This window comes from Hesperophylax consimilis, chromosome 5 (genome assembly GCF_061612785.1).
Source record: "Hesperophylax consimilis isolate HC1 chromosome 5, BYU_Hcon_1.0, whole genome shotgun sequence".
In the NCBI taxonomy this organism is placed as follows: domain Eukaryota; kingdom Metazoa; phylum Arthropoda; class Insecta; order Trichoptera; family Limnephilidae; genus Hesperophylax; species Hesperophylax consimilis.
The window spans coordinates 16,789,973-16,813,505 of record NC_142840.1 but is presented as its reverse complement, the minus strand read 5'-3'; the positions used below and the strand labels follow the sequence as shown (position 1 = coordinate 16,813,505).

Here is a 23,533-nt window from a genome sequence, read left to right as displayed (position 1 = left end):
CGTTGGCAAAGATCCACTAACCGTAAAGATCGGTCTTTGCGAACCGGATCCGTATGGAGATCCAGTTCACCTGCATCCCATGCTTAAGAGGAAGCTACAAGCCGAAAATGTGTATATTCTTGGTATACCTTATATCATAGGTAATAATTATTTAAATCACTCGACAACGGAGTCTAGAAACGTTCGATTTCAAGCAAAAAACAGGTTTTTACTTATTTTGTAAATAATTTTATAAGAAAGCAAAAAAGTTAATCAAGTGAAACTGTCACAGATAATCTTATCTATAAAACTGTATTTTTTTAAAGTTGTTTCCGTTATGCGTTCATACATTTCTTTGAAAAAATATTTTTTGTAGTACAGGGTTTTCCAATAAGAGGTGTTATTTTGATATTCAATCGTAAAAGATCAATGGTTTCGTTGCTTGTGTGGCACGTAGCGCCGTCTTGTTGAAAGTAAACCTTGTCCAGATCAATACCATCCAATTCCGGCCATAAAAAATCATTAATCATCTCTCGATAGCGCAATCCATTCACCGTAACTGTTGCTCCAGCCTCATTTTCAAAAAAGTAAGGTCTAATGACTCCGCTGGACCATAAGCCGCACCAAGCAGTCACACGTTGGTTGAGGATATAGAGGCTTTTCAACAATAACTCTTGAGTTTTCCGAGCCCCAGATGCGACAATTTCGCTTGTTGACGAAGCCACCGAGGTGGAAATGGGCCTCATCACTCAAGATGATTTGCATTTGATTCACTCAAATGAATTTTAATAATTTCAATGCTTTGTTGAAGCGTGTATCGTTCCATTTTGATTAACGGCGTAGTTTCTATTTGTCAAATGTCAAAAAATGACAGCTTCAAAAGTAACATCTACCGAAATAGCGGGCTATTCAAAATAACACCTCTTATTAGAAAACCCTGTAGTTTGCATTTATATTTTTTATTGAGTAATTTATTTTTTATTTATATTCTACTCAAGCGAAGCGATAGGAAAACCTTCAATTTAACTAAAGCATATTTTTTGGTTTTCATAATGAACACCAATAAATAAAGATTATTATAAAGTTATAAAGATTATTCAAAATAGTAATTTGGCATTATGCTTCGCCATAATGAGATAAATTAGTCAAGACAAAACATGCCAAACCTATCGCACTAATAACACAATATAACAAAGAGACTTTTACGATAAAACCTTTTTATGTGTTTTCCTTTTTGGTGTTATTGCCTTCATTGTATTTGTATAAACTTTTGTATTAGGTCGATAATTATTATCATCCAATTTTTGGTAAATTAAACTAATGCCTATAATCGTATAAGATATTCTGTTTTTCACGAATAAATCAACAGGGAAAATAATAGACAACGCTAACATCTGAATTAAAACATTAATAGCATAATCATGTTAGTGCTTGTCAATTATAGCCATATATGACATGTACTATGGAATTACACTATACATACACAATGATATTCGTAAGTTTGGAAATCACACGCACAACGTTCATAAATTTTCAATTGGATATTATTTCTGTTAGCCTGTACCACTGTTTAGGAAATACTGTTTTTAATATGAAATAAAATTTTAATATACATATATTATTAATATTTTAATATATATTAATATATACAGGGTGTATCGGCACGTACCCGACAAACTTTAACCAGCTATTCCTTAGCACATTTGGAGCAAAAAATGTTATGGACACTTTGCTGTCCGGTAACATTTTTTTTTAATAAAAATTTATTATTCATATTTTCACCACATGTCACCAATGCTTTATCCTTTGTCAAAATTTGAAAACCCCATCTGGCAATATTTCGTTCGAGTTTCGTTGAATAATGTACGTACGTACCTACGTTGGCGCGCTTTTACAATCACAACGAAATGGCACAGCACCATTCGTCTCATTTTTAACTATTATTATTTAGTGTGTACGAAACAGCGAGGTCACTTTTTGACGCATTTGCTAATAACAGCTGTTGAACGCGAGAAACAAGGCAAATGACAGTGACGGAGTGTGGATTTTTTATTTATTTTTTGTTTTTAATGGAAAAAAATGTTACCGGACAGCAAAGCGCCCATAACATTTTTTACTCCAAATGTGCAGAAGAATAGCTGGTTAAAGTTTGTCGGGTACTTGCCGATACACCCTGTATAATATTTTTATTCGACTACCATAATACGGACATGTGTCTACTGTGGTAGTCGAAAAGCATGTAAAAAACTGTATACAAATATATTTTACGAATAAAGGAAAGAAAAGAAAATATATGTTTAGTATTCTTGCTTTACACATTTTAAGATAAATATAAGTATATAAACTCCCTGAATGATCGTAGTTCAACTCGACTGTTTGGCATTTCTTATGTTTGTAATTTTTTTATAGTTTTGTTTCTATTTCAATATGGTGGTCGTTTTAATGCTTCATTCAGATTCTTTGTTTGTCATTTGAAATGTGAAATTTTCGTGTTTATTTGGACTTTCTTATTCGCATTTCTTCAATAATGTGATAACTACCTGACTAAATACAGTTATTCAATGGTACGTATTTAAGTACATACTTACAAATCTTATGATTTCAGGGGAAAATTTTGTTTCGGTTTATTAAATATGAGAATAAATTAGAAACATATTTTTTGGACCCGAAGACTACCAACTGTTCACAGAACTACTAGTTGTTGTACCTAAATACATGTTTTAGGTACGAATTCCAAGTTATTCTTGTAAGAAAACGGTTCAATTAATTATTTAGTATTCCGAAAAAATAACAACTTTAACATTTTTCGCATTTGCACATTTTTTTAGCCAAAATTTATAACACATCATTTTCAAAATATTGACAATTATAAAAAGGAAAGGCATATGCACTGCAGTTTTGGAATCGCGAAGCCTTTTCAATACATGTAATAGAATTTAGCATTTCATTTTATACATATATTGAATTACCAGCGGGGTTTCGAAACATTTGAGCATGATTATGCCTTATAAACGACAACGCGTTGTGATGGCATGATTGGGCGGCCTTTATCGGGCGGTCATATATACACTAACACTATGTTGCAAATGCACACACACAACGACACAACGCACAGCGATGTGAGATGCCGCACGTGAGGTTGTGTTTCGTGTTTGAATAATTCATGACCATGGAAAGCCCGTCTTGTCACAAGCCGAATAGATTCATTCACCTTGTCGCTTGCGATTGACTCTTTCTTAGGTTTAAGGTCAATATTAATGGTTCGATGAATCCTTATGCGCCTTGACATATTCGGCGAAGGAAATGATAAGTGATGAAAGTCGTGGAGTCTAGGAAAGTACTGATATTAATTGAACATTTACTCTGAAATACTTCCTCTAAAAAATTATCGCTTGTGTTTTACGTGAAAACCTCAAACAGATTCTTATAAGAGTTTGTGTATAGTAATAATATAAAAACATTTATACAATATTTAAGTGATTGCGTGAAGGATTAACACAAGCGTTAAAGTAGGTACCTACCTGGAATATAATATTTTAATAGATATTTATTTATGAAATAATTAAAAACACTTTGTTTTTATTTATTTTTCGGAATAACTTTATTGAGTAAAACCTCAAATAGTAATATTTAAATCTTGAAGACAATATTAGTGATTTCTAAACGAAAATCTGAAACAGAGAAATCAGAAAAGGAAACGGTCACATCTGGGACTCGAGTAGTTAAAAGAAGAAGTTAAAAGTGACCGAGGGGAATAGGGTCCCATTAGCTCAGTCGGTAGAACACTGTCCCGGAAAGACAAGGGTCCTGGGGTCGAGTCCCAGATGTGACCGTTTCCTTTTCTGATTTCTCTGTTTCAGATTTTCGTTTAGAAATCACTAATATTGTCTTCAAGATTTAAACTTTGTTTTTACCACGATAATCTTTATTTTTAAAATAATCAACATGTTTCCAGAGCGATGTTCTCTTCATCAGGACATTAAATGTACTTAAAAATAAATTATCAAGTATAGAAAGAAAGGCATGGGTAGATATGGTAGTAAGTAGTACGGGGGAGGGGGAGAGAGGTGGAAAGGGGAGGTGCTTAGAAGATCAAAGACAACAAATTACAATGGAAATATGTTTAAGATAGGGTTATTCGCAAAATTAATTTGATTATTAATAATATTTAAATTTCTCTTCACATTTTTCTAATTTCTAATATTTCTAAAAGATCTAAGTGAAAACCACTAACGTTATTGTGCAAAATTTTTAAACCAGTATTTATATCAAATGAATGGTTAAATTCAATTAGATGGTTAGCAAATTCCGAATAATTATTGCTATTTAGACATCTCAAATGTTTCGTAAGCCTCGTTTCTAAATTTCTGCAAGTTTTACCTATTTAAAAATGGTTAAAATCATTACAATTCAATTGGTAAACTCGTCATTTTTAACAATACAGCCAGCTTTTTATACTAATAATAAATTGCAAAATTATATTTTAAATAACAAGGACAAAGACCTAAAATCGGGTATGTATACTAGTTAAAAATAGATTATAAACAAGTTTTAACTAGAGAAAACGCATTCTTACTAAAAACCGGTTTTGACTGCAACATATTTATACAAACCAATCTTTTAAAAGTTTTCTCCGTGGTGCAAATAATAATTCATTCATGAAGAAATATATTTTGTTTTTTTGGTCTAAAAAGAAAATCAAACATTCCCTGGTTATGAATAACCTGACAATATTTTAAAAACTCTTACCACCATCGTTATAAGCGTAAAATGCTGCTTGTCCAATGATGGAGGGCTTACATCTAGCGGTGGAATTGAACCCAAGACGCACAGTGTTTATTTTCATACAAACGAGACGGTAAAAACTCTGATACATTTTGTAGCCCATCTTTGGGGTGTATTTAACTCTACTATGAATAAATTTATTGATAACATACAATTGTTTTGTTTTTTAAAAAAAAACTAAATTGTAACACGCATAAATGCAAATTTTTTTTTTTTTTTTTTTTTTTTTTTTTTTTTTTTTTTTTTTTTTTTATATTTACTCCACACAGGAGGCCCTGAAGAAAATAATTTCCCTCAGGGCCTATGTCATCTTTGGGGATGCTGTGTGGAGGGTCTTTTTGTGGAGACCTTTTGTACAAATATTTTAAAAATCATTCATTTCTGCGCATTTTAGGTCATGTACACGTACAGTACTTATGTTATTTGAGTTATTATAACAAATTATATATTTATATTAAAAAAATTATTAAAGTTAAAAATTTATAGTAAAAAATATATAGTAAAAAAAATATATATTATTATTTATAGTTTACATTTAAGAATCTAAGTAAGAATCGTGGCTCCCTTATCAGGCACAAGAGCTTCTCTTTTCTGATAAGGATTTTGCAAAATATGTATGTATTTATGTAACCCATATGATCTATATTAAAATAATAAAAAAATAATAAAATAAAAAAATGATCAAATTAAGCCGAACTCTGCTTTTTTCAAAACATTTCTTTTAAACAAATGTCACTACACCTTAAATGAATACCTCACATGAATTAAATACCTCTGTTTTTTTATTATTTACTGTTATTTATTTGTTAACATGTAATTGTTGGGTTATGTAATATAATGTGTATTTGTTGGGTTAGCTGGAAGAAATAGGATGTAACCTATAAGCTATACCCTTTGTACTCTTTTTGTGCTGTAAATATTTTTTGAATTTTATCTGTTTTTTACCACTTTACAAGTTCAAATATTATTTTACAATTTCTAAAGCCTTTCCTTCTTCGGAAAACTCCAACATGACTATGTCATGAACAATTCCTGCCTGAAATACTCGAATGTAGTGCCTGTAAAATTTAAAAAGAAAGCTTGATGGTGGTTCTTCCGGGAAAATGAACACAAAATAAGTTATTATTGTTGATTTAGATTGAGAAGTTCTCAAAGTCTGGTTATTTCAATGTGTGCTCTTCGTTGGTCAATGCACGACTGATGTCAAGAGTTTATTCAAAGCATTCTGGAACCCTCCCAGTGCCAAAAATATGGTCACGTGGTTTGCCTCCAACTCGCCGAAATGATACCTAGATTTTATTTTAGGGCAAGTCTACCAATTTGGATGTCTGTGAATATAACTGCAAAAAGAAAATATTTTTTAAGCCAAAAGCCAAACGCTATGAACGGGTAGCTCTTGAGATAAATGAAGCCGAGAGAATAAGATTTTAGCACTTTCTGCTTCCCACTAATAAAAACCTCTTTCTCCCAACCGTTAAACTAAATACCTTTTTAGTCTATATTTATGGTCCTACGCTCCATTGCCCTAGAAATTCTTGGTGGCGTAATTAATGTATGTTGGTATTAGGGGCTATTTTTCCAAATAGTTGTGGCCAATTTTCAAAAATTGTTTGGAATTCCCATTAGATTATTCTGCCCTACTAAATGACTATATAATGTACTGATATAGATTTCTGTGCTTGTCATTATCTCCGGTAATTGCTAGCAATTAAGTTATCATTTATGATTACGATTTATCAACCTAATCAGCACTTAGCAGTCTTTAAACATAAATATAAACTTACACCCCCCGATTAGTGCAACATGTCATAATTTTTTCGATAGTGGAATGGAGAATTTAAATTTGATTTTGTTGGATTTCTTACAAAATTTAGAAATAATTTATCTTTGGGACAATTTGCATACACGGGATGCCAAAGTAAGGAGAAAGCTAGTTTTCCATCACGGTAAAAGCTATGAGATTTTATATGACTTATTTCTTATCAGCTCGCTTCGATTTTTGTCAAAATAGTTATTTATTTATTTAAGCCACTTCAAATTTTTGAAAATATTAAATTCCTTCGCGGATATACCAGAGTGCTTGAAATTTCCTGATTGTTTGCTTATTTATTAAACTATTGATTTTCAATACGAAAATTCCTTTGCTGTTATAATACTTTGTAAACGTCTAATTGACAACTAAAAAAAATAAATTTTCATTCGCACTGAATTCACGTCACGAATAAGATAGCAGAGTGTACATGACGAAAGCTTCTCGTAAGCCTTATTAAAGTTATCATTAGAAAATGATCCCGTTCATTGTTTAACTGTCGTAAGAAATAAATCCGGTGATATTATGTACCTATCATTTATTTTTTAAGTGCTTTTTCAGGTAGCAAGTCACACACTAAAACCCTCGTCAATGCTTGCGGAATGTGAACCTTCAACAATGCTTATGAATATTATTTCGCCAGCGGAACGCTATCCTGGAAAATTAATTTCTTCTGCTTACGTGTACAAAGTCGTAAATCAAAATAAAAATTCAAAATTAAAATTCAATTATTGTTAAATTTGATATACTAAAAAAAACTGAAAAATTTTCGACGAATATTAATAGTGTAGCTCGAGTAACGCCGTATGGCTAGTCAATTATATAAAATGCCTAAAAACCTTTAAAACCTTTAAACACGTTTAAGTTTTTACTTCATGAACTTCTTTGTGATAAATATATGAGTACGTTCTCTTAGCTCCTATAAGAGAATTTCGGTTCCCGCGTCTTCTTTCATCAACTTTTTTACCGACCCACAAACACATTCGTTTAGTCTTGCTATATTATTTCTTTACGGACTTGGTCCTTCATACATAATAATGCACTGAATTTCCTAGTAGTATCGCCTTTATCTACCATCTTGAAAAGGGTTTAGCACCACACCTTTTGTACGAGCGCGTTTACCTTACATTTTTATGGGAAACAATGTGAAATTCCATGAAAATATATGATCTTTCGTGTTTTGATACATTCTTTGTTTTCTCAACGACCTGGTAACACGTGTTTTATGATAATATGCTAGTGTTTATGTGAGTTTTGATTTGTTTTTCCGAATTTCCTTGAATTCTAGGTGGACAACCGAAAACTCTTAAAATAATATTGCCGACAATACATTTCAGATTTTATTACAAGGTAGGTAGGCTTCTGTTGTGTGCATTCGACTTTGAACTTATTATGTTGTATTTTTCTCGACCTCGCCAAAGTATTCGAATCCAAATCATTATCATGACCCAAAGAGTATAGGAAAAAAAGACATAGGAAGTATTGGTAAACCTCTTCAGTGGTTGAAAAGCTACATTGAAAATAGAACCCAAATTATTAAACTCAATAAAGACAATGTTGAATCATTATAAATACATTTTGGAGTACCACAGGGCAGTACACTGGATCCAATTCAATTTTGAATCTGTCTCGAAGATCTTTCTAACCTTAAGGATGGATAATGAAAGTACCATTATAAGCTTTGCATTTGATACTCTGATATTGTCAAAGAAAAAACTTGGGGAGAAGTATATGTAAAGTCCGAATATAAGATTCAACCCATGGCTGAATCGTAATTTGTTCACCTTAAATGCAAGTAAAACCAAATATTTAAACATCAGCATCAAAATGAGTGGCCAGCCGCGTTCCTACCCTGATATTGTAATGCACGCATGCGAAGCTAATAGAGTAAATCAGTACAACTGTTAGTCAGTTCAATACGCACATTCCATTGTACTTAGGCATAATAATTAACCACAAGCTTCGCTGGGAAGCATAAATATATTTTTTACGGGGCGTATTAAAAAAAAAACAAATATATTAAAAATATCCTCAATTTAGAGCAATTGCGTAGCGTCTACTTTGCCATATACCAAAGGATATGGTATAGCAGGCTTGAGGGGTAGGGGGAGCTGCCCTTACTTAGTTAAGTCCTCTGATAAAAATACAGAAAGTAATCCTGCGAATCATATTTAGAAAGCCCTTCAGGCATCCATCAAAGTCACTTTTCCAGCCTTTGGGAGTTCTTCATGTCAGGCAATTATACCTTAAGGTAAGCCTAAACATAATACTTGTACAAAAACCATCAATGTACGTCACCCATAGTAAAGACACAAGATTAAAGGGAGTCTTTTGGTACTGAAATATACGACAACCTTTGCTCAAAGACACCACATGTACACATTATACAGCGCCTCACGCATACAACACACTGCCACTACAGTCCATAGCAATAACTAATATGTATTCCTTTAACATAAACATCACTGAATGGCTGATGAGAAATTATCACAAGTAAATTAAAGACCTTTTGAAATGGAACTTGTTATTGTTATGCATTGCTTGTAGTACTGTCTTGCATTTTCACTTTATAATTTATTTAGTTATTTCTATTACCTAATCTTTGTCTTATTAGCATATGTCTAAAAATGTATTATTTTTCTTATTCTTTTGAACACCACATAATTAATCATTCTTCTCCGTCAATAGTTATATAAATGTAACATTTCCTAAATCTGTCAATAACTAGCAATACAATATTTTGTACTGTACATTCCTGTCACATACCTCAGAACAGGTCACATCTAGTGAGGTAGGCAATGTAAAGCATGCAATTAAATTATAAAGAAACTTAATTATGATAACTATACTGTTGTTCTCTTTTTATTGTGTGACTATCTTAAAACAATAATATTTTATACTTGTCGCGTTTAGATTTGACGTGGCGTGATTCTGTCTTCTATTTTTTTTGTATCGGAGGGCCCTTTGGTTCAATCCTATTGAAAATGTTTCAAAAGACTGATTTTACTCGTAGTTATGAAGCTATAATTTGATTACGACTTTTGGTTTTGCATTATTGCAATAGTGGTAAAAATGACAAAGTCTGCAAGTAAATTCGATTGAAACACGGGATTTTACAAGTAATGATATCAAAGAGCTACTCATACGATATGATGTCAAATTTCCACTTTTGTTTATATTTTGGTTAAGATTGTTTGACAACATTTCGGAGCACGGAACCCGGATGGCATTCTATTGGTTATCTTACAGCAACATACATAATTCGAATAACGAATAGTTCGACCCACTCGTTGTTCGAGTGAAATGACTTTTGACGTTTTGCGTAAGAACTGCACTTTCGAACATTATTGAGACGGCAATGCGCCCTTTCGCCCAGTAACAAGTAAAATCTGTTTTTCAAATGCTACTGCAAAAGCAAGTGCTTGTTCAAAATCGTGTGGCTTTATTTCTTTAACTAGTTACTTCTTGTATAAGAACATGTGTTAATCTATGTTCCGGCTTCTCCTTGAACACTATTGGACACGTTAAGACGAAACAATTCCCTAAAATAAAGTCGGAATCTTAACGACGTAAGTGAAGAAACTATGCACGAAAATATTCGATGCGCGGTTCTGATGTATTGGATAGACTTGCGGTTGAATTTTCCGTAGCAAATCTCTAAAATAAAGAGGGAATCTTAAGGCCTAGTAAGCGTTCAAACATGGTTTGAAATGGAAATACGAATATTATTATATAAATATAATATAAGCGAAAATGGTGGAAATATTTAATAAAACACGACTCGTTTGAAATAGGTCAAAAATCTCTCTTCAGATGCTTTATTTGCATTTAAAGATACACTGTGAATTTTTTCATGCCTATAAAATATTAAATAACAGAACAAAACGTGTTTTTAATAATTGTCGGAGCTTAATTTGCGATTTTTTTCTCAAGAAGGAATTTCATATATGTAATTAACATTTCGGCGTAACAAATGTTTAGATATTATCTTAAAAAATAACATATGTTTTTTTGGAACTTAAAAACTTATAGAGTTGACGAGAAACTTGTTATAAATCGGTAGAAATTGTAGAATATTCGACGCGGCCCGGCGTAATGGACGGTTCTACGGTTGAATTGATCTTTCCAAGGGGTATATTTTAGTTATTTCTTATGAACATATTTAATTACCTACATTCTCCAGCTCCTGGAATGTCTACGACTGCACATGATGTCGATTAAAATAGTGAATTTATTAATCTCAGCATGATTACGTGCGTAATAAAATATGCACGAACATGTTACTATGTTAAAGCAATAATGTTCTTATTTCAAATGAAATTCAACTTTCTTAAAGTCTCATCGTCGTGAAATTTGGAATATGCGTTTAAAAAATTCTCTCCCGATGATAAAAAGGAGCAGATGAAAGAAAAATATATTAAAGTTTTCATTTTTAATCATTTTTTCCTGACTTAAGCCCCACCTTGTATATATTTTATATCATTACTGAGCAGAATACATAACAAAAACGTGCTGAGAGATTTATTTCATTTCAGACATTTTCTGCATAAAAAATAAATACACAAAAATATGCGGCGCGCGGCCCTGGTGTATTGGACAGACCGGGGTTAAATTCGTCCTATCAAATCTCTAAAATAAAGTGGGAATCTTAACGACATAAGTTATGAAGTCGTTTAAAAACAATATTCGGCGCGCGGCCCGGCGTAATGGACGAATACGGTCGAATTTGCCCTAGCAGGCCTAGAAAATCTTTCCATGGGGCTTAATTTAATTATTTATTTGCATGAATTACAGATTTCGCTAGAGGAATCCTTCGAGAAGTTACTAATTTATCGTCTAGAAAAATAAAATCTAATGCTTACCGCTAATTTTGTAGTTGAAAATCATTTTATAAAATTTTAAAACCGTTTCACGTAAAATATTTTAATGGTGGGTCATGTTTTTATTAATCTTAAATATAATTATTTTACATCCGTAAGGATCCCTCTAGAAACATTTGCTATTTTAATAATACGTTCGTCAGAAATAATTCAAATGTGAGCGTCGAGCAAACCCCAGCTGTGAGAGTCTTATGTCGCCTTAAATTTAAATTATATATATTTATTTCTTCATTATTTACGAAATGGAATGGTCATGAGATTGTGCAAAAAAAATGTTTTCATGTTTTCATTAAACAACACGAGACCACTTTTTGCTCGGGATTTACGAGAACGTGATTATAGCACGGGACATAGCCCTGATTTTAATTAAAGATTTTTTTTCTGGGATTAATTACAACGATTATTCAAGTTGACAGTGTCATAATAATTTACGTTTAAACCACCGCATTTCTCCTCTCGGGAAAAACAGTTTTTTGGTGCTAAACCCTTACTATTTGTGTTAATAATGACGGTTTTCTGTATCTCATATTTGACTTATAAGTTGAAATACGTTAGGGTTTAAATTTAAAAAATGGTCTTCATTTTGTCATATAAAGTTAATTGAAAAATAAATCCATGGAGTCCAAACAATGATAGTCGTCTAGATTTAATATCAAACTCAATCAGTCGAATGGATGGCTATAGGCAAATACCCTAAAATATTAATAATTCTTCCCACTCCAGTAAAATATTGGCAATATCAACAACTCTGGCCGCATATCCACCGCGGTAGCATATCTACGTTGAAATTTCTTTCAATGGCGGCGTATTGATTTTATTTAGTTTTTTGTGGCGGTGTTTTGCGCTTTCTACTTTGTATTTTGATCAAAATGTATCTAAAAGTGTTCCGAAAATAGCTAAACATGTGTGCAGTTTACGGATGTAATAATTACAAACATCAAGACTCATAAGTCGTTCAAGATACCAATAAACGTTGGCAGGTTAGATGGTGAAATATTGTGTACCATGTTCTATTACACGGAATGGACTATAAACCAAATCAACAAGGATGCGAAAATGTAAAGCACATTCAATTGGGTTTGAAAATCATGGGAAATGTGGAATGATGGAAACAGCCTACCTTGAATTCCCATGAATCCCTGCAGTATGGCTCTCGACGAACTGGCACTCTACACAGGGTGAAATTTCCTCCAAAACGAGATGAAATTTTGCAAACAGAGCACAAAGCATGTGAATATACGACTCCAATTCACGACGACACAACAATTACAACTGCTCTCCACGACGACAGTAATGCGAATATACTGACTTGTGACAATTTACAAAATAAGGAAGGAAATGGATAGTAGGTATGATAGTATGTGATGGAAAATTATGGTAGGTATTATCCCAAACTGTTTCAATACTAAACAATATGAGTTCGTTAAATCCTAGCATATAATTTTTTTTGATTCCGTAAAAGTGGACTGTACCATTAACATATATAATTATTCAAAATTTACGGTTAATTCAGAAAAGCCGTCTTAGTTCCATGTAGCATTTCTATGTTCATTTTGGAGTCATACATCATCGTTAATGTCGATGTTCAAAACACATTTTGGTATGTGTTTTTGTTGTATATATCATATTATAACTGTATTAAATTATAAGTCATGCTGCTAGAAGGTGGTACAGTATCATGTTGCCATCAGTATGCATGGTAAATGTCAGAAGTTGGAGGTATTACCCATTAATATTATTGTACAGGATAGAGGTGTGTAATATTAAATCCTCTCAACCACCGCGGGTTCGTGTCAATTAAGGGATGGCGATAACATAAATTAATAAAGACGAACAGTCTTCCCAAAAACAAATGTGCAGATCACAGTACAATTAAACCCACTTCCCGATATCTGATCGAGCTGAAACTCGGCAAATAGACTCGTTGTAGATGAAAATGCATTGTATCACATAGAAATTACGGAAACACACTCGGACATACACCCATAGTATGACATTTCAGCTGTTAATGTAGGAAAAAAATGTCTGTTCTACCCAATCGGGATTTGACTCAGTTGTTAGCGCGGTTGACTCCAGTTCCTGGGAAGGTTCAATCCTCGTCAAACCAATTTTTGTGGCGTACGCACACGCTGACATATTTATACGCATTTCTCTGAAATTGGATGACATAACAGCAGTTAATTTACCCGTTCGCCATTTGGCGAGGTTAGTAAGGTTGTCGACTCCAGTTCCTGGGTAGGAAGGTTCAAAACTCAAACAAGGTCAAACCAAAAAAATTATAATTTTGATATACTTCAAATTATAAAAATATATGTATTATAATAAAAGAATGTTGTTTTTTACTGGTTGATTTTTTTTATCCTAGTAATCTTTTTCCTACTAAGGATGGGTTGTTTCATAGAATTTGAATAATTCAACAAATTTCAACGTTCATTTTCGGATTTTGCGAAAGTTGTATTAAAGTTTTGTTGTTATATCATTATAGGCCAGTTACTCGACAGAACTCAGATGATAACAGAAATTGAAAAGAACTTTTAAAATTTTCTGAAACAACCCGTCCTTGGCATAAAAGTACGAATGTTGATATAAATTTATGCCATTGATAAAAACAGCAAAATGTTACATGTATTAAATTCTGAAATCATGTTTGAACGCCTGATGGCTAACTAGTACCTACTTACTTAACTATGAAACCAATCACAAATTCAATAATAAAGTAAACTTTGGCATTGTGACATCAAACCAATTTTAAAAAGACATTTTGAAATAGACGTACTGTAGTAAAATTAGTTGATTTGTTTGTTGCTTTTGGTACCACCACATGGAAGTGCAAGCTCCGGGTCTATTTCGGGAAAAACTTGAAAAAAACAACTTGAAATGTCTTCGAATGCAATACAACCACCCCTACGTTTTACGCCAACTGCGGGTAAACTGGAATACGTTAGCAATTATTTCAAGGTTCCATATTCACTTCACGGAGGTTTATCCGAATTTGCTGCACCTATTAGAAGAGGGTTAAGGAGAACAGGGGACATAATATTAATAATATAATAATAATAAAACATTTATTTGCCAATAAATAAATTTTACATATTTTTTAACATAAATTCTATTGACAAAAAGGTCACTGCTCAGCTATGCATTCCGGATCTCTCCGGAAATGCAGCTGGTTTTCAGCAGTGCCTCCAATATGATAATAATAATATATGCATATTTAGGTATAATAATGACCAATGAAATAATATTAATAATAAAAAATCAAATCAACACAAACAAATAAAAATAGAAATAGTAGAAATACAAATCAGTGCAAATTTATAATATAGTCAACAAAAATTCAAAATAAACAATAATCGCAACCACATGTAGCTAAGTATCCCCTTCATTGTAACGATAGCAACCATTCGCAGCAAAGCTTTTTGAAGCAATGCAACGATGTCGATATTCGAATTGACAGTGGTACTTCGTTCCAAAGCTTTGACGAAGAATAGCTAAAACTATCTTCAAACACAGTAGTTTTATGTTTGGGGAGAACGAGTAAGTGGTTTCTTTGACGCTTACTATGTGTATGAGAGACACGGGACCACTGGAATCTGTCAAACAAATAGGCAGGAACCTTTGAATTCATCAAATTGAACATTTGACACAATTGGTGTAATTTCCTTCTGTTCGACATATTTTGAATCTGATGCCGATAGAGGTAAGGCGAGATATGATCCCGTCTCGGTACATTATAACAATATCGGACACATGCATTTTGGACTCGTTGTATTTGTTTTTGGGTTTTTTTCAGTAAAGAGGGACCATATACTATGTCTCCATAGTCCAATATTGAGAGAACAAGACTGTCAGTAATAATCTTTTGTTATTTCATTGATATATGATCTTTTATATTATACAGCAGACGAAGTCTCGAATAGCACCACTGTGACTTGTTTTTAATATGTTCTTCATACCTCAATTTACCGTCCACCAAGGTTGCGCGCAGATTCAAAGGGAAACAAAGGGAATAGTGGTTTCACCTGTTTTTACATCATGTCCTCTATTCCTTACACATGATATTTTTTGTTTAGTTCCCATTAACAAAGCAACAGTTTTTGGGAATTGAGAAGTAGTGCATGCTCTTGTGCCCAAGCGCAAACTCTACGTAGATCACTATTTATCATTTCCACCGCTGGATGAGCGTTACATACTTCAAACGATAAATATAGTTGTGTATCATCTGCATACATGTGCAACATAGTGTCTAATAGATTGCATCATGTCAGCGGTATATGTGGAAAAAGGCAATGGCCCTAGTATCTATCCCTGTGGTACCCCTCGCGTTATTTTAACATCAGATGAATATTGTAGAGCCCCATTGATATCCCTGCAGACTGTACGCTGAGTTTTATCTCTGAAATAACTCTAAAACCATGTTATTGCTTCATCATTGAAACCGAAGTATCGTAACTTTGATAAAAGCAATGGAATGCTCAGTAAGTCAAATGCTTTAGAGAAATCCAGAAGAACTAATATAATGCCTTTGCCTGCATCAGTGGAGGCAAGAATATCGTCTGAAATGCATTGCAGAGCTGTCGTAGTGCTGTGGCCTTTACGAAACCCCGATCGATGACGTGGTATAATCCCGCATGTTTCAGTGTAGACTACTGTTTGGTCAAACACAACTTTTTCGAGTACCTTGCATAATGCCGGTAATATACTGATCGGTCTGAGATCGCTAAGATTATAAATTGGTTTCTTTTTAGGAATTGGTGTTATTAAACCACTTTTCCACACTGCTGGGACTGTACCTGTCCATAATGATTGGTTAATAATTGCTGTTATGGTGCTGAGTGCAAAAGGAAGGATTAGTTTAATCATTGTGATACTTATGTTATCGCAACCGATGGCGTTTGATTTAATATTATAAATGTGTTTTGTTATTGTAGTTTCGTCAACCGTTTCAAGTGAGGATGAGTTTGACACAGAGTGATTTTGTTAATTATAATGATTGAGTAGAATTGGACTGTGTTCTAGATTTTGACTGTGGTTTATAAAATGATTATTTATTGCATCTGGGTTATTCACCTCCATTGGTATATCTCCGCCTTTATCTTTAATATGAAGGCAGTTTTCTAAGGATTTCCAGAGTTTTTTTTATGCATGTATATTATTATTAATGTTATGTTCGAAAAATGCTTTTTTTCTCTTTTCATAGAAGAGGTTACTAAATTTTTTTATTGTTTATAATATATGTAGATGGAATCGTACAAAGTTCTTGCCGGGAAATTCTATTTCAGTCCAAATTAAAACATCGAAGCATTGTGGATTTAAAAAATATTTAATTGTATAATTAATACTTGTGTGATTATTACCATTATCTGGTTTCCCTCGGTCTATGTATGTATATATTTTGTATTAAAGATCGCCCTACCCTCCCTAAATCCCGGAATAAACTAGAAGATGTCGTTAATAATCGCTTCTAATATCATCAAATACAGAGTGCACCATTTTTCTCGACTAACATAATAAACTATTGTCTAAGTGAGCAAATTGTACTTAGCTAGTTAGAAAATAATTTCATCCAGACATATACTTGCAAGTTTGGCAAAAGCAAATGATTAAAGTGCTCCATAAAATGAGTTATTCAACTTCCATTAGCGTTTTTGAATAACTAATAATCCTTTTCAGTTATTAAAACTCCGCACTGAGCGCTGCAAGAATATTAGAAATTGGCCAAAATACGAAGACAGCATTTCTAACTAACTTACATATTTTTTCGTTGTATATTTTATTTCATTGTTACCTAACTAGGGAAAGTTTTCCTTGTTATCCTTTTTTTTATTTTAATATGTTCAGTTTTAAAAAGTACTGAAAAATAGTGGTAATGGTATTGACAGATCGGGAATCGGAGGGAGATAGAGATAGTAGAACAACCAGGGGTTAAATAAAGGTTTGCGATCAGTTCGAGGTAAGAGAAATGTATTGTGGAATTGTAATAGTCATAAAATAGACGCAGATCAACGCAAGAGAAAATTTAATATTTTTTTCCAAGAATACAATCAAAACATTAATATTTATTGACATATTGTTCTTATAGTAATGTGGAGAGTTTGATGACACAATCAGGATTTTTTTCCTAAATTTCCTGAAGTGGATTAATTAGTGCGTTCGTAATAGTCTGCGCACGCTACACTCTGTACAGTCAGTAACAACTAACAGTTCACAGTACAGTGACACATCGCCAGTGCATGTATTGTTTACAATAAGGTCTGAAATTACCATATGAGCCGCCACATTTCATTTCAGCGGTCCCGAAATGTACATTGTTACCATCTCCGCCAGCGAGAGACAGCATTGTTTCAAATAACGATAGGTGAAGTAGAAAAAACTCAAGACTACAATCTCAATGCATTTTTTTGTATAATCTGGTTTTGTATATTATAATTTGACGAAAACAAGAGTTCTAACTTGTAAAACCCTTGTTACAGTATCATGCTTCTAAAATTTAGAATAAAATCAAACAATATTCCACCCCTCCTGAAAATTCCCATCGTGACAAACTTCTTAAATTCTAACATGCTACGCACGCTACCACGTATAACCGTTGAGTTTGGAAACACTGGAGAACTTGGTGAGATCTCGACAGCTTAGCAACTTGTAAAGTGTTTAGTTCCCTACTTAACGTTTACCGAGCGGCTTCTTTGAACGGAAACCCATTTAAGTCTTAGATCGTAGATTTCTGATAGCTATTCCTGCTATCTGAAATAGTCACATATCCCACCCTAAGCCGGTGGGGTTAATTTATTATTTTTATTCTTTGAGAGTCCCTCAAAAATAAAAATAAAATGCTGGGAAAATAAGATTCCTAACGGCAACCAGTGAAAAAATCTATTAAAAGCTCTTCAACACGATTAAAATCAAATACTAACTACAGAACTTCATTGCTGTTATTGTCATTGTTTGATATATCGATGGCTTAAGTTAAAATACTGTATCTCCAATTATTGTTGAAGTACAGAGATGTACCAAAGATAGCCTGTGTTTTTGGGGTCTAATATTGCATTTTAAACTTACAGTCCCAAACATATAAACATATTATAAATATATTGTACGTCCTTCACGCAATGTTTTTATGAGCGCAGATATTGGTATCCCTGTCAATAATATTTATCTTTACGCTGAACGAAATTCTGTTACAGATACTGATACTATACCATAGAATTTAAAACTTATTTTGTGTCATAAAATTCAATGTTTCAATGTTTAAAAACCCTCAATATTACGACTTAACTCTTAACCATCAAGACGCGGTGACCGTAATCTCGTCTAATAGATACATACGTACAATTTTATAAGTACCTATTTCTATTTGTTTTGCATTTAAATTGATGTAATTATAATGTAAGTAGAAGAAGTTCACTTTGCGGCATCATTTTATTTCAATGATAAAAACTATTGATTCAAAGTCAGGACTATGTATTTTGTTGTCAACTAAAAGTATAAAAAAAAACAGCAAATAATATCAGGAATCGTGGGTTTAAGTAATTCAGATACGTCTGTATATGTTTTTATGCATAGTTTTATTGATCTCAAATGTTTGTGGATGGGTAAAGTTGTTTTAAAAATAGGTCATATAAATGGTTTCTGTATGTTTTGTTCTGCAGAAGCATGGCCCGCGCATGAAATGTTCGGCGTGCAAGATCATCGCGCATTCCAGCTGCATCGACATCCTCATGGAGCGGGTCCAGTTCCTATGCAAGCCCACCTTCAGGGACGTTGGGGTTCGCCAGTACCGGGAGCAGACCACCACCCACCACCACTGGGTGCACCGAAGGACGGAGAAGGGAAAATGCAAACATTGCAGCAAGGTAAGAGGATTTGTTGATGTTGTCGCTATATTTTCAATGTAACCCATGTACCATGGTGGTTTTTCCAACACGAATTGTAGATGGACTATGGAGCTATTTTGGCTCTGGTGCTTTATAACGCAGGTAAAGGTTTTTTGGTACTCGCTTGTTGCAAATTCAAATACCATGTATATATATATATATATAGTACTTATATTTTTAATTGAGTTTAATCCTTTTTTGTTGTACGAAGTTTTTTTTAACTTTAAACACATTTTTTTCAATGAATGGAATATAATTTTTGATTTGGCTACTGAATATAAATGAAACATAAAAGTTTCTACCTAGAAAGTACCTACTCATAAATATTTTTATCAATTTTAACCATACTATATCATTAGTATTTTGTGACATCATTATGTTGTCTATTTGTTCTCCTTTGAAACCGTTAACGGTTTTGTTCATGAGAGTTGAGTGATTTGGAAAAAATCTGCCGGTTTTTGATTCCGCGAAGATTATGGTCATGAAATTACTAAGCTTTATATATTTATATTAACTAGAAACTAGTGAAAAAACTACCAATGTTTCACTATGAACGTAAGACATTCTTATTTAATTTCTTGTTGTAGTGAACTACGAAATTTAATTTAAATTGATGTCTGCGTTTTGTAAGCCTTTCAAGAAAAGCATCACGTTGACAAATTTACTAAAATATACATTTCGTAAATGTCTCAGGTTCGGATTTGTAATAATAATTGGGGTTTCGGAAATTCAGTTGAGTTGGAATTAACGAGTTTACAAATGGCCTACTTTGTATTATTTCGCTCGGCTTAAGTCTTTTATCCGAGTAATAAAATTGAAATTGATGGATTTATTTCAGAATCGCGTCGTTTTACTTGAAGTACATGAAAATACAAGGGAATTTTATTTGCTTTCTAAGATTTTATGAAAGTCGTTATCTATCAGAGGTTCTTTAGTTATTTCATCTAGCCGTTTCTTTAAGACAAAGATTTTCAAGGACACGTAAAAACTAGTTCTGTAGTTTTAAATACTACGTAGAAAGTAATATTATTATTTCCTGTAGGGCGGGAAATGCGCCTACTCCTCAGGGTGTATAACAAATTGTTTATTACAAATTATTTATTAATTACATGAAACTATTATTAACCGTGCAAAAATTGAACAGAGCAACGGATGTTAACCTTGTATTGAATATAAAGTAAAACTTAAAAAATAATAGCTTTCGTTTCCTTACTTACTTAATAAAAATAGATAAAAGAAGGCTGTAAATTGGGCCCTGAAAACCTGAACCTACAAGTTGTTAATGGCCATTATTATTAGCTTTGATTTTTATCAACTCTAAAAGAGAATATAAAAATACACCCTTTGAAATTAATCAACGTTTTCGAGATGTTTTACAAGCCATCCAAAAGCGCTGAGTTTTATCGAACAATCAAATTATATTACACAGTAAAATATTTATCTTCGTCGCCATTACTGTTTTATGTAAACATTGCCCCGTAGTTAGGTACGAGTAGCATGTGAGCCGTGGCGCCCGTTACGGAGTTTATTTTAAAACTTATGTTCTCGCGTTAAGCTGTGGCTTAGGGTCGTTTTATAGACCATAAGTGTTCTTCCATTTTAAGCATTTATCTTCGGAAAACATCTTATCTTCGTCGCCAGGAAGCCAACACGACGACGATTGCGGAGGGTTGTTTATCTTGGAAATGTCTACGGCTTTTCGGTCTCTTCTTTCTCTATTCCTCCAGCTTCCTAGGAGTTTAAGTTCAGAAAACGTTGAGCAGTGTAATTAATAGTTCCGTCAGTGCTTAACTTTATGGCGTAATACCTGTTTATCTATGTATTATTACAACAAACACTCCTTCGCGGAATTTGATCTTTATTGTTGTTTGGGGAGCGGGGTTTGGTCGGTGTGTTAATACTTCACTAAATAACTTGCCAGTCTACAAGCAACTGCCTAGCAAAAAACAAACCTTTGTTCACGCAATTCAATTTATTTAACTCAGGGCGCTAATCACGTTTTATTAAAGATTTGAAAATACGTTCAACATTTCGTTTGCTGGAACTACTTATCCATATATATTTTTTTGGTTAATCTGCTAAATGTATTATTCTTTACTTTTTAACTGTTTATACAAAAAAAGTGTTTTCCATTATTGTAAAATTATACCAATATGTGTACCAAAAAAATATTAATAAAAAATAAATAATTAAATTTAAAAAAAAAAAAATTAATAAATTTTTAAAAAATATATCGTTCCTTGGTAGAAATCTGAAGGTTATGTCTGCTTGTTCTTTTTCATAAACTTTACCGCAGCCGTATTTTCATGGTAAGCTGTTTCATCATCATCAAATATTTGATTTTTTTTATTATTTTTTGAGACATTCTGAATTTTTATGGGTTTGATATGTATTTTATGTCCAAGTCTTTTCTTTTTAATTTATTCTCCCCATCTAGAAGTGTATATAAATACCCACATTTCAGTGGTGGTCCGTGACTTTTCAGACAGCTAGATTGAAAAATACGACATAAATGATGTTGTTTTAGATGAAATTACGTATTTTTTGTTTTTCAAAATTTCAATTTTGTTGTATGAAGACACCCTAGCTTACTGATCTATTGATGGCTAAATCTGATGAAAATGTCGATATAGATGCATTTTTGTGCATAATGTAACCCACAATTAATTTCCGCTTGGTTAATAAGTAAACAGTTATTTATTAAATGAAAATCTTTCTTTGAACCACCAAGTATTTATTCATTAACCGATTAATTAATTAAATAACTCCACGTAGTATTGCATTCAAATTTAATTCAAATGAAACCAATAATTATTATTGTGATGATGGAACAATATAATTAATTCTGTCCTAAAATAATGAAAAATTATTTATTTTTTATTAAAACACAAATAACATTGTTTACATCACTTTATTTCGATATAAAATCTCAACATGTTTCATGAACCAAGTTCACTTCATCAGGAGCACAAGTATACTAAAGTTATAATTAAAATTAGGTCTAGAAAGAAGAGGTAGAAGGAGCGGGGAGGGGTAAGAGTGGGGGAGGGTTATTCAAAGTAGGAATTAAAATGTCATTAGACGGGAAAGACCGGGTAATTGGGAAAATATTTAAAATGGGGTTTATAAAAAATTTTTGTTTATTAATAATATCTGCTTTCATATTCACGTGTTTTCTTATTTCTAGGATTTCAAAATTATTGATTTGAGATACCTTGTAACCAGAATGTAGTATTTTAAAACCTGAATTAATATCGAAAGTATGGTCGTTATTTAATAAATGATCCGCAAATTCTGATTCACAGTTTCCCTTTAAAGCCCTAAGATGTTCTTTAATTCTGATCTCAAAGTTTCTATTAGTTTTTCCTATATAAAAGGAATTACAATCATTACAGTTGAGTTTATAAACACCTGATTTCTTAGTTTGACTATCAATATCTTTATTATTAAGAATATATTTTTTTAATTTGTTATTCGTATAAAACGCCGGTTGAATAGTGAAGGGAATGTTTTTATTTATAATTTTGGAAGTATCATTATCTACAAATAGAATTCTACGCCATTGTTTGTTTGTATCTTTATAAATAGGATAAATATAAAGTTTAAAGAATTTATGTTTAATTTTTTTATTTAGTATTTCATCTATCAATTTATTAGGATAGCCGTTATTAGATGCTATTTGTTTTATGATATTTAATTCTGAGATATAATTAGGATCCGACAAAGGAATAGAAATTAATCTATTAAGCATAGAATGGAAAGCTGCGACTTTTTGAGAAAAGGGATGATTTGATGAATTATGAATGACAATATCAGTGTACGTATCTTTACGGAAAATATTAAAATCTATTTTATTACCTATTATTGTTAAATTTAAATCTAAGAAATTTAAACTCTTATCTATACCTATTTCTAATGTAAATTGAATATTTTTGTGTATTTTATTTAAAAAGTTTAAAAACATGTTCAATTGTCTTTCTGTTCCTAACCAAATGCAAAAAATGTCGTCCACATATCTCTTCCAACAATATAAATTTTTAAGTAACAAGGCACCGCTATTAAAAATCTTATTTTCTAAATTATTAATAAAAATGTCTGCAATCAAAGGACTCGTACTGTTCCCCATGGCTAAGCCATCCTTTTGTTTAAAAATTGTATTGTTAAATTGAAAATAATTTTGTTTAAAAATAACTTCGAAAAATAAA

At 32.4% G+C, this 23,533-nt stretch overlaps 1 protein-coding gene across 1 annotated transcript in view; it reads left to right on the top strand.

Moving 5' to 3' along the window:
* rdgA (retinal degeneration A) overlaps positions 1–23,533 on the top strand; it is a 539,333-nt gene that overhangs the window by 360,430 nt on the left and 155,370 nt on the right. Inside the window, exon 8 of the mRNA XM_089632263.1 lies at positions 19,104–19,307. Coding sequence (XP_089488389.1) covers positions 19,104–19,307 — 204 coding nt within the window. The remainder of the gene's footprint in view (positions 1–19,103; positions 19,308–23,533) is intronic.